We start from the raw sequence: 12062 nt of genomic DNA, 5'->3' as shown, positions 1-12062 counted from the left end.
GGAAATGGAGAAAAGCATAATAGGTCCTCTTTGCATGCACTTTCACATTGTTCATTTGTAGATACAGGTGCAAATTGCATGATTTTACTTTGTGGCTCTAGGTTTTGTAGTTGATCTATTAAGATTCTCAATCAGTGTTTACAGAAATAAGATGAATATGTTCATTAATAATTTTATGAAACAACTTTGTCTGTATTACTGCTTGTAATGTTGTTGTGACTATTGCTTACAAACTGGGGAAACAAATCATCAGAATGATTGTGCCTCTTTGCCAGGTCTTAAAGGTAAACCAGGGCTGCAAGGGCCCTCTGGACGTCCAGGGTTTGATGGCCCCAAAGGAGAAAGAGGAGACCCCGGCACCGGAGGCGTGCGTGGACCTGAAGGTAAAATTGCGTGGTGGGGTTTCTCTGTACCAGACTGCAATAAGACATAACATGCAAAAGTCAAATAATTACAAATGAAACTCAAAGTTTTTTTTATTGTAATGTGAATTGAATTGTGTAATTAATTTAATTATCCTCTAATCTCTGATTTAGGCCTTCTTATAATGCAATTACATGGCAGGGATAGCTGGTGTGTTTATGAATTGGACCCAAAAGCAGACACAAGATACAAAAGAAATAGAAGAACGAGGCAAGGACATGAAACTGAATGCGAACATGCAAAAATGTAACTGTGAAATAATCAAAACATGAAAATGAGTATGAGCATGAACATGAACCCGGACAGTTGGAAACTTTGACATGAAGACAACCAAACAGCCCGACACTCAACAGAGGAAGATGGGCGACTTAAACACACAGAAGGGTAATGCTGGAAGTGGAAACAGCTGGGGAAACACAGCTGAAACAAATAAACATGACGCCACAGGGGAAGCAAAACTAAACACACTGAACATGGAAACAAGACTTACAAAATCAAGCAGGAAACATAATGGAGCATAGACACGACAGCACAAGGGTGACAATTAGAACATGGATCAGAAGGGAGAGACTAATGCACTGGCATAAATGAAAGTGAAAACACAGAGGACGAGACCGACTACACAGAGGACAGGAAACGACTCGTAAATCAGGAGACACTGATGGAACAAAAACTAGAATAAAACTCAACTAAACCCCAACTAAATAATAACACCAGAACTTAATATTATCTCAATCTTAACATAATAAAATCACAAATACAAAATAAACCCAAAACACCGGGTCACAGACCCAGCCCCTGACAGGTTTTTCTTTTGCTTCTAGTGCTGCATTTATGATTAGGCAGTTACTGGAGGCTGTGCCGTAAACAAAATGACATGTTTAAAACATGTCAATAAACATGGAGATCTTGAAATGTTCGCGTTGCAGGGGCCACGTCTACAACCATGCACATGGGCAGGTGATGTCTTCAAAGCAACCTTGGTGTTTCAAGATGGCGTTAAAATGGCAAAAAGACAGTCAGTCTGCTATCACTTTGTGATTAAATAGGATCAAGTGGTAATTACATGCAATCTGTTTGTGATAGCAGACTGATTACCTGGGACAAATTGTCAAAAAATCTGTTCACATAAACTGCTTACATTCAGAGTGCACGCAGAACTTCATCTGAAATCAAAAATTCTGAATTTCCCCCACATTCAGTCTATCGATATTTAATCTTTAACCTTGATCTTTGGCGGTTTCCTGTCCTTAACTTTGGTTGGTTACAACTTCCTGTCACAGAGAGAGTGATAGAGAGGGTGCTTCCAACTTCACTATTGTGCATTTTAATGCGTTGCTCGGGATGTCATTCCCTGCAGGTTTCACTGGACCCAGAGGGGACCCTGGTATTCCAGGTATCCCAGGGCAGAGTTTTGATGGGCCCAGGGGTAAGGACGGTCTCCCAGGCCGTCCTGGAGCCAAGGGCCAGCCTGGAGAGGTGCTAGGAGCTACACCTGGATTTCCTGGTCAGAACGGTTTACCAGGAATTCCTGGAGACAAGGGCCAGCCGGGAACACCTGGAGGACCTGGAATGCCTGGTGGGTAGCAGGATTTAAGTCAGTTACTTATTTTAATAAAAACAAATAAAAACATAGTATTCGATGGGTGTCCTGAAATAACAAATGCCAGCTGACTTAGCATTTAAATGCTTCTGCAAGCAACACTTTGTAAACAAAGTCTGTTCTTGAAGGGTTTGATGGACGTCCTGGTGCTCCTGGTCGGAAAGGAGAACGCGGAGTTAACGGTTTTCCTGGTAATCCTGGCCTTCCTGGGCTTCCAGGTGACCCAGATGGTCGCATTCCTGGTCCACCTGGCCCTGATGGTAGTAAGGGTCTGAGAGGACCACCAGGTGAGAGAAAGAAATGATTTGGGGGTTTTGTTATATTTTTTGCACATTTTACACTCGAATTTGTACCTTTGAGAGATTCTTAGTGTGAATTATTGCAAAAGAAGGTGAAATATGACTTTGTTGTGATCTCTACTGAAATCCTTCACCTCTCATCCCTGCACCAGCTCTGGTTCATTCCTCTTTTGTTCACATCGTTCTTTCACAGTCTCCATCATCACAGTTGCCCGTTTGAATCGTGTTGTTTATCAAACACTGCATCACCCACGAGAATGTCTTCTCCCTCTTTGTTTTTGTATTGTTGTATTTTTCCATGTCTCTGTTCTTCCTCCTTGTCACTTTCATCTTTTTTCCCAACACCACCACCACCATCATCATCTCCATCCATCCTCTCATCCCTCCATCCTTTTTTTGTTGGTGTTGGGTCACTCGTTATAGGCTGCCCAGGTGAGACACTCTTTCCCTCGTCCCATTGTCCATCTCTCCTCCCTCCCAGCCGCGCCACCCTTGGCTTGCATTTCCTCCATCCTCTTGCTGTTGGTGTATTAGAACAAACACTTGAACTGCTGCCTTCATTTCTCATCTGCGCTGCACACAAATGTCCATCTCCACAGTGCAGTCGTGGAGTCTCGTATGGGGTGTAACACCACGTCTCTGGAAAAAAAAAGATGGTAAAGGAAAGTAATTAATATGAAGGTGAATGAATACAGAGGCAAAGTAAAACATTAACGCCTATATTATTTATTATTTTCAAATTATTTTTGATTAATTGAATGGCATATTAATTTATTTATGTAATTTTTTTTTTGTTCTTTATTTATTTTTGTCTTTTGGGAGGGGGTGGAGCAGCTTACCTCCTCCAAATATAGTGTTACCTCATTATCTAAGAGACGATGACTTTTGCCTATGTTTGATGAGGTGCTTCATCATAATCGTGCCATTTGACTGTGTTTGCATCAATAACTATTTTAAAGTACATAAAACTATGATGCTAGAGGAAATGACATCATCACACCCCACAGAAAGACTGAACCAGATGGATATTTTGTAACAGTTCTGTAAACAAAGCATTTCCGCAGGAAATGTGAAAACCACTGTTTGCTGTTCTTACTTGCAGAAACGACTAACCTCATTGTGAACTAAGTGTTTCTGTCTAATCAGTTCCAGATGTGTTTGATGAATTAACTGTAACAGGTTTGTGTGAAAATTGAAGATTTGGGGGCAAACGCTGTTTAACTCAAAGCTAGAAGCTTTTTATTTTACACTCTTGAAGGGACTTCTTATTTTCAGCGCATCCTTGCATTGATCAAAAAGTGATAAGCTGCAACTTTGCAGCACAGATGTGCTGAAAATGGGTTCATTTTTTAAGAATGTAAACAGTAGCAGTTAGTGTGCTTTAGATGGCTTAACCTTGCTAGTCTGGAATTGCACTCAGAAACGGTATGATTACCAATCGGCTGGTTCTCCTGTAATGTGAGTATCAAAATTAGCCACACTGAGCTTTCATGTCTCTGCAACAAAATCTGCAATCTGGGTGCAATTACAGACCAATCGCAGCAATGAAGTATTGTAAAGAAATGTGTGATGGCATTGTTGTTGCTGTTTGCAAGGCTGCTTTAATATGTGTGTTAAAAGATAGAAAAACTAGCTTAAAACCTGATTGTTCGGAGGTAAGTGTATTCCTCATACAAAAGATAATAATACATATTATTATATTATGATACAGTTATGGTCAAAAAGAAAGATTAGCCTCTTAAATTCTAAGGTTGTACCTATAAGAACATAATAAAGATAGTCTGGTCCTTAGCAGGTCTTAAAATTAGGCAAACACAGCCTCAGATGAACTACAAAACATGTTGCATTGTGTATTTAATAAACAAAAACAAAAGCAAAAAGAAGAAGCATTGCGTAAAAAGTGTAGGAGCGGTCCTACCAGCAAATTCGCCTTCAATCAGTCCTGCAATGCTCAGTGAAAATGTGCAAGAGGTACGTCTCAGACTCTACAGGGCTCAGTTGTCATGTTAAATGTTAAAGGTCATTAGCAGAGATGGGCAGTAATGCGTTAAAAGTGATGTAATCCAATTACTTTTTCAAGTAGAGAGAAAAGTCAGGGATTACTACTACAAAAAAGTAATTAGATTACTGTTACTTTACCGTACGCTCAATGTGTTACTGCGTTACTAAGTAACGAAAAAAAAGGCAGCAGACTAATTACACGGAGGATAACGAGATGATGGGAAACAGAGGGAAACACAGCTGGAACTAATCAGACATAACAGACAGGGAGGAAGCAAAACTGACAGGACAACAGACTATCAAAATAAAACAGGAAACATGAGACACACACACTAAAGCATGGACTAACTGAACACAGGGAACCAAGGCAGCGAGAGACACGACTGGGAAACAGATGAATAAACATGGAGACAGAAGTTAGCATGCGTGATGGAGCATCGACACAGGGGAGACATGGAAACAGAACCAATGACTTAAATGCTCTGTTCAGCTGTGCATAAATTAATTTCTGTAAACCTTCATGAACTGAAGTAACGCTGTCAAGAATACTGAGCCAAGATTATTAGAAAATGATGTGACTGATAAAATCATGCAGAACATTATCAAGTTATTGTTGCTAAAGGTGATGCTAACTACTATTGACTTTTGGACTACATTATGAAATGTGTTGTTGTTCATTTGAGGTTGTATTTGTGTAATTTTAAAATCTGGTAAGCACCCGAAGACTGCATGCTTTTCCAGATAATTAGCCAGCAGCCCTTTTTCCATGTGTCTGTATGAATGTCAGATTGTTGTCAGTGTTTTGTTTTTCTCACTGTCTCTCCTTCCATTATTGGCAGGTTTCCCTGGTCGGAAAGGAGAAAGAGGAGAACCAGGTTTCCCAGGGCCTGCTGGGATGAAAGGAACTCCCGGACGACCTGGTGCTACTGGGTTACCAGGAACAAGGGGACGCCCCGGTTTACCAGGACCAGGGACTATAGATGGAATTCCAGGAACGCCAGGAAGAAAGGGTCTGCAGAAGTAGTTTTTTTGTTTTTTTCCAAGGCCACATTTGTCATTTTTAGTGGTGTCGTGTTAGATGTTGATCATGACTTTACTGACTATGATGATGGACAGAGTGATCCTACTGGTTGACTCCCACATTATAAAGGCATGGTTGGGGAATTCATATCACCATTGTACGAACATCAGTAATACGGTCAGTGCTGCAATGTACTGATCATGGTGTGGTGGTGAACAAGATTACTTTTTTAAGATTGTTCACGGAGTTTTTAAGACAGCCTGATAACAATGAATTACAAATTCTGGTCAAACAATTCCAAGATATCTCACAGTGTTAGTAGAAGCCCAGATAATTAGGTTAGACAATATGTTTGCATGATTTTTAGGGCCAAGTTCAATGACCTCAGTTTCATCAGAAGTTAGAGGTCATCAAGTCTGTATGTCTGTAAGACATTCCTGCCGTTTAACGCACACTTTTGCAGGTTTGTGTCGTCAGGCTTTGAGGATAGATAAACCTGAGTGCCATCTGAATAACAAAGAAAATGTGTGCTGTACCCTTGAATGATGCTGCCTAAGGGAAGCACGACCTCTCAGTTCATTTTAATTCTTATTAGCGCATAGAGCCAACCAATGACGGGCAAACGTTTCACTTTTTTTCTCTGCTTCATATGTTTCAGTTACCTGTCCAGTATTACTGACATTGTCACTGCCATTCTGCTTTGTTACAGATATCATAATAGTGACTAACTACGCTAATTTCCACAGGTGACAGAGGCATCCAAGGAATGATGGGCTTCCCTGGATTTGCAGGACCTCCTGGCAGTTCAGGATTTCCCGGAGTGAAAGGACAGCCTGGAGTGCCTGGAGCAAATGGACGCCCTGGGTCGCCTGGATTCTTTGGAACTAAAGGTAAAATATCCCCCACAGGAATAAGTGTACTGATCCTGGGCCAATAAAAGAATGAATTAGCAATGCTAATGCTACTCCTTGAGGTTATCATGAGGCAAACTGTGTGACATGGCTAAGCATGGCTACAATTCCCCCACTGTTTGTTTTGTTCCCGCCTAATACTTGGCTCTGTCACAACAGCATCTAAAGGGCACTTGCTGCAAACAATCTCACATGAACAAGTTAGACTTTTAATGGCATCCCAGATATTTAGTTTTGTACATTTGAATTCCATTTGTCCTAAGGCATTCCCATTGGTTGGTAGGTTTCTGCAGGGCTCACACCATTAGATGCTCATCCTAAATTTTGGGCACCATGAGAAGTTTTTCAAAGACTGTGTTTGGTTGAACCACCACAACAACCGTCTCTCATGATGGGGACCCCTGTTTTGGAACCACGTCATCAACATTTTGGTTATCTTTCAGGGCCAAGAATTTATCAATCAAGTTGCATGAACTTTGGCTTTGCACCAACATTCCTCTGTTTTTACTTTGGCAGGTGACAGAGGATTACCTGGTCCACCCGGATTTCCTGGTAGACCTTTTTCAGCTGAGCTTGTAGAGAAAGGAGACATCGGAGACCCTGGAATAACCGGCCTTTCTGGCTTTACCGGACCCAGAGGTAACATGGTGCTTTGTTTCTTTCAGAACGTCACCGGATAATCTGAAGGGCATAAATTAACTGCACACTTTATTAGGATCTTCTGGTGAATTTTAAATCGTTTAGAGAAGAGATTCATATTTGTTACATATTTTGTAAAATAAGAAAGTTTTTTCATAGATGAGGACTTCAACACTGAATTGGTGGATGAAGCTGAGAGGACCAACACAATAAAGAGGGCCGGGGCAGTGACTCAGATTAGTGGAAATACTGCCTCGCAGACAGAGAGCATCTACGGTTGCCTGTGTTGGGATACCTCTCAGCTTAACAAACAAACAAAATATCTGTACTGTGCTCTTAAAGAAGGGGGAAATTATCAGTAAACCCCTAAAACAGCATTTTGTTACATGCTGAAAACATGCTGTAAAGTTTAGCATTTTGATACGGGAGTCTCCAGATACTGACCTTCAGAGCCAGCCCCAAGTTCCCACTAGAGGAACTGCAGCTGTTCGCACTTCTGCAAAATGTAGGCTCTCTAATGAAGAATTTAACTGCTTTTTGCTGCTGTGAACATCCATCACCTTGTGTTACAAACTCTGATCTTTCTCTGGGTTAACAGGTGACAAGGGTCAGCCAGGAGCTCCAGGTCGTCCAGGACGACCTGGAGCTCCTGGTTTCCCTGATCTGAGTAAAGGGCTGCCGGGAGAACCTGGCCTTTCTGGGGAAACAGGACTTCCAGGCTTCTCTGGACAAAAAGGAGAATCTGGAATTATGGGATTCCCCGGCACTGTGGGACCAAAAGTAAGAAAAGATGCATATACATGTAGCAAATTTTGCCAGGCAGAGATTAAAATTCGGATGTTTGTTTGTTTGTTTTTAGGGCAATAATGGCTTTCCAGGTTTATCTGGAAGGCCTGGAGAAGTTGGTCGGCCTGGTGCCAAAGGTAAGAGTACATATTAGTGCTGTTGGATATAACGATATGCATCGGATGATGATATGAGAACATCTGTATTACACTATCATTTGTTTTGTTGTGTCCCAAAATAAACTGTTTACGGCAATATTGTAGTGGCTATATTAATTTCTAATAGTTCTCACGTTCTCTTCTATTTAAAAAAAACGCACTATGCATGGGCAAGCGACTGTTTTCATGCATTGTTGTTTGCAGCATGTGGCTCCGCCATCCGCTTGTTTATTTTCCACATAAAAGTGTCACAATAAAGCCGAAGATCCTGTTCCAACTTTTCAAAATAAACTGACGCGATGATAATATACAGTATTCTCAAACGTCAAATTTTGGAGTATGCATTAATGAAAATACCTCAAATAAGGTACACGACACCCAGCTTCACGCAAGTGGCCCGAGATTCACAGAATTTACAGAAAATGTTACATTTTTGTGATTTATATCGTTGTCGGGACGATAAATGTGTTATATCAGGATATGAGATTTTGTTCATATCGCACAGCACTAGTACATATGAAGTCTACCATCAGTGATAAACATCTTCTTTACATCTGTTCATAATCAAATCAAACATCCATTGACTTAAATGCTTTTTTCTCTTAGGACTACCTGGAGAAACTTTTGGTTATCCTGGAGCACCAGGACTTAAAGGCCGACAAGGAGATTCAGGGATCCCAGGTAAGACTCACCTTACTCGGTTACGGTGAAACTTTATTTGTCATGGCCATTGATCAGCAACCACTGATCAATGGCCATGAGTACCATTCACAGAGAGTTGGGGAACGGCTGCAATCACAGAATTGTAAGATGGTGAAAGATGGACCCTTAGGCCCCCTCCTCGATTCAGAGATGGTCTTTCCCTTTTCACATCTCTGTAAATAAAGAAAAGCATCCAGCATCACATCACTTGTAGTGTTGTTGTTGTCATATTTTACAAACTTGTTGACATGGATCAGAATTTACATTTCCTTTATGTTTTATTTTTAGTAAAATAAATATATTTAGTGCAGGTGAAGAAATTCTTAGTACTGTGGGACAAAAAAAAAAAAAAAAAGTACTGTGGGACAAGCTTTTTGGGAGATCAGAGTTGGTCTCCAATCTCTGATTTCTTCAGAAGTTTTATAACATTTTAAATATGTCGACAGGCGACCAAGGGAAAGTTGGTGAACCTGGCGATAATGGATTTTCAGGAAATCCAGGTTTCCTCGGACAGAAGGGGATTCCTGGTGAACAGGGACGGTATGGAATAATGGGTGAGTAACTCCTAAGAAAACAAAGTCCTGTTGCAGTAATTCCTTCATGACGTCGTAGAGATTTGTATTTACAGAAAGTGTTGAGATGTCGTTTTTCTTCTCTGCAGGCTCTCCTGGTTTCCCTGGACCAAAAGGTCAGCCTGGATTGCCAGGAATAGGAAGGGGGCCTGATGGGCTTCCTGGTCGGCCTGGATTCCTTGGAAATCGTGGGTTTAAAGGTGAAAGGAAAAAAGAAAATCCACTACATTCATACACTAATCTTACAATGATTTTTCCAAATGAGGTTAAAAAAATGGTCTTTCCAGTGTTTTTAATGTTTTGTTTGTTTGTTTTATTTTTGTTATTTTAGGTTTTCCCGGACCACCTGGTTTGGATGGCCTTAATGGCCTAGCAGGACCTAAAGGCCTGCCTGGAAACCCAGGCAAGAATCACATTTCACGCACCAGCTGATTCTATATTTCTTGCTTTATTTCACAGCTCACTACTCATTCAGTACTCAGTAAACCAAAATGAGATGTACAATAAGCCAGATAATCCAAAGCTAAAGCTAATCTTAGCATGATCCAGTAAGAATAGATGAATGTATCAAGTAGTTATGGCTCGATAACTGAGGAAAGATGAGCAGTTTTGCATTTTGGCCCTTTGTGTGTCTGCAGAAAAGTTCATTATTCAAAGCTGTGAGGCATACTGCTTTGGCAAAGCTCAACCTTTTCGCCCTCTTCATCAGGGTCAACATACGTCTGATTGTTTTAGGCTTGCAAAGATGAAAGATTTAACAACTTTATGTTTTTTAATCTAGGTGCAATTCTGGGAGGTAGCCCTGGCCTTTCTGGTAGTCCAGGGTTGAAGGGAGAAAGAGGTGTTTCCCAACCCGGTGTTCCAGGGTATCCCGGCCAAAAAGGACAAAGAGGAGAACCAGGTGAAATAGACTTCAATGAAATCAAAAATGTGCAGATTCAATGTGCAATAATATATATAGCAATAGATTTTTTTACTTTCTGTATATCAGGTCCTTTTGGATTGAAAGGGAGCCCGGGTATCCCTGGACCTCCTGGACCCAGATCAATAGAAAGCTTTCCTGGACCTACAGGAGATGCAGGTCTCCCTGGACTGGATGGACAGTATGGTAAATACATTTCCTTAATCAACTTGGATGATTTTGTTTTCCATTCTCTTCTTTTTTCACATTTTTTTATTTTTTCCCTTTATATTCTCCTATACTTTTCTATGCTTAGTTTTTCTTTCTTTTCCCTTTAACGTTAATTTATTCAACCTTCCTTGAATTGAATTTCTCTCTTCCTCTCCTTTTTTCTTTCTTACAGGTGTCCAAGGTCCTCCAGGTCTTCCCGGCCCACCTGGTCCAGGCACAGCTCAGGGAGACAGAGGTGACCCTGGTCTGCCAGGCTTCCCAGGGAACCCTGGTACAAAGGGTGAACCAGGATTACCTGGAGGTCCTGCATTCCCTGGCAGACCTGGTTTAAAAGGTGGAGTATGGCTAAAATACATGGCATGAACTAAAAATGCTGCTTCTTCTTTTCTATGTTTGCTCCTATATGTTTTCAATTTAAAAAAAGATAAACTGAAACATTATGTATTTGCCATTCAGGACAAAAGGGTGATGGTGGTTTTGCTGGAATTCCTGGTGTCCAGGGTTTTAGAGGTGACTCTGGTTTTCCTGGAAGCAAAGGAATGGCAGGAATTAGAGGTAGGACAGCATAAGTCTTTAGTTTCCCCCACTCTTTTCCCCACAATTTCTTCTTAATTTTCTTCTACCCTTTATCTTTCCTCCATCCCTCTTTTTCTCCACCCTTTCCCTTCCAGGGTTTCCAGGTCCAAAAGGTTTGCCTGGAGTCATATTTCCAGCTTCACTGCCAAATGGGCCATATCCACAAGGTGATCCAGGTTTCCCTGGTGAAAGAGGAAGCCCTGGTAACCCTGGAGAGCCTGGTCAGTCTGGTTTTCCTGGGCGTAAAGGTGAGTTGAAGGCACAAACAAAGTGTGTATCTGCATCCACTTAACCTGAACAGAGTTACGGGGGCACCATTATAACAGAGACATCCAGACTTCCTTCTCCTCAGTCATTTCTTCCAGCTCTTTTGGGTGAGTCCATCAAGGTTTTCCCAAGCCAGCCAACATACGTAATCTCTCCAGCATGTCCTCAATCTGCCTCAGGGCCCTCACTGAGAACACCTCACCTACGAAGCACCTGGGACGGACCTTAGTCAGATGCCTGAACTACCTCAACTGGCTTCTTTCAATGTCAAGGAGTAATAAGGGACTTCTCCAAGTGTCTTCCAAGTGGCTGAGCTCCTCATCCTGTCTCTAAAGCTGAACCCAACAACTCTTGAGAGAAAGCTCATTTCCACCTCTCGTATCTGCGATCTGATTCTTTCAGTCACTACCCAGAGCTCTTGACCAGGCCTTATTCATGAGTAAGAGTAGGAATGTAGATTGACCAGTAAATCAGCTCTCTCTTTATCATGATGGACCAATGCAGCATTCACATCACTGCAGATGCAGCCTGAATCCATCTGTCAGCCACCTGCTGCTCTCTCCCCTCACTTGTGAACAAGACCCAGAGATATAAGAGGGAAGTTACTTGTCCCCTACCCCAAAGAGGCACTCTACGCTTTTCCAACTGAGGACCATGGCCTTGAACTTTGAGGTGTTAATTCTCATCTCTCCATGTCTCCTTTTGCCATAAACTGCCCCAGGTGGGATTTGAAGGGGACCCGGGGCTCTGCCGAATGTTTCCAGCACACCCTCGCTGTCTGTTTGTGTGTGCCTGTCCTGTCTAAAATTCCAACCTGCCACCTGGTCCAGCTCGTTCTAACGACAGCTCTACTCCTCTCTTCACCCGAGTCTCCAGAACATACAGCGGCATATCTGACATATCTGATTATGCAATTACAAAGTTGATCATTGACCTTCGGCCCAGGAAGTCCCAGTGCCAGGTCCACTAATG

The 12062-nt window shown here is 41.8% G+C and overlaps 1 protein-coding gene across 5 annotated transcripts in view; it reads left to right on the top strand.

Annotated features, from left to right (window-relative positions):
• Window positions 1-12062, top strand: part of col4a6 (collagen, type IV, alpha 6) — a 155035-nt gene that overhangs the window by 136348 nt on the left and 6625 nt on the right. For 4 of the 5 annotated variants that reach the window (XM_085395369.1, XM_085395387.1, XM_085395360.1 and 1 more), the window contains 17 exons: window positions 276-383; window positions 1784-2002; window positions 2155-2313; window positions 5166-5336; window positions 6094-6237; window positions 6775-6897; window positions 7496-7677; window positions 7757-7820; window positions 8448-8522; window positions 8990-9097; window positions 9205-9315; window positions 9447-9518; window positions 9897-10016; window positions 10107-10223; window positions 10420-10581; window positions 10704-10802; window positions 10919-11071. In XM_085395369.1, the coding sequence (XP_085251495.1) occupies window positions 276-383; window positions 1784-2002; window positions 2155-2313; window positions 5166-5336; window positions 6094-6237; window positions 6775-6897; window positions 7496-7677; window positions 7757-7820; window positions 8448-8522; window positions 8990-9097; window positions 9205-9315; window positions 9447-9518; window positions 9897-10016; window positions 10107-10223; window positions 10420-10581; window positions 10704-10802; window positions 10919-11071 (2187 nt within the window). The remainder of the gene's footprint in view (window positions 1-275; window positions 384-1783; window positions 2003-2154; window positions 2314-5165; window positions 5337-6093; window positions 6238-6774; window positions 6898-7495; window positions 7678-7756; window positions 7821-8447; window positions 8523-8989; window positions 9098-9204; window positions 9316-9446; window positions 9519-9896; window positions 10017-10106; window positions 10224-10419; window positions 10582-10703; window positions 10803-10918; window positions 11072-12062) is intronic. The other variant, XM_085395393.1, reaches the window with a different exon arrangement.

The sequence above is a fragment of the Rhamphochromis longiceps genome, linkage group LG3, assembly GCF_057381845.1.
Source record: "Rhamphochromis longiceps isolate RC_006_pf linkage group LG3, R_longiceps_female_GT1.1, whole genome shotgun sequence".
NCBI classification, from domain to species: Eukaryota; Metazoa; Chordata; class Actinopteri; order Cichliformes; family Cichlidae; genus Rhamphochromis; species Rhamphochromis longiceps.
Note: the sequence above shows the minus strand (reverse complement) of the source record. Positions and strands in the feature narration are given on the sequence as shown.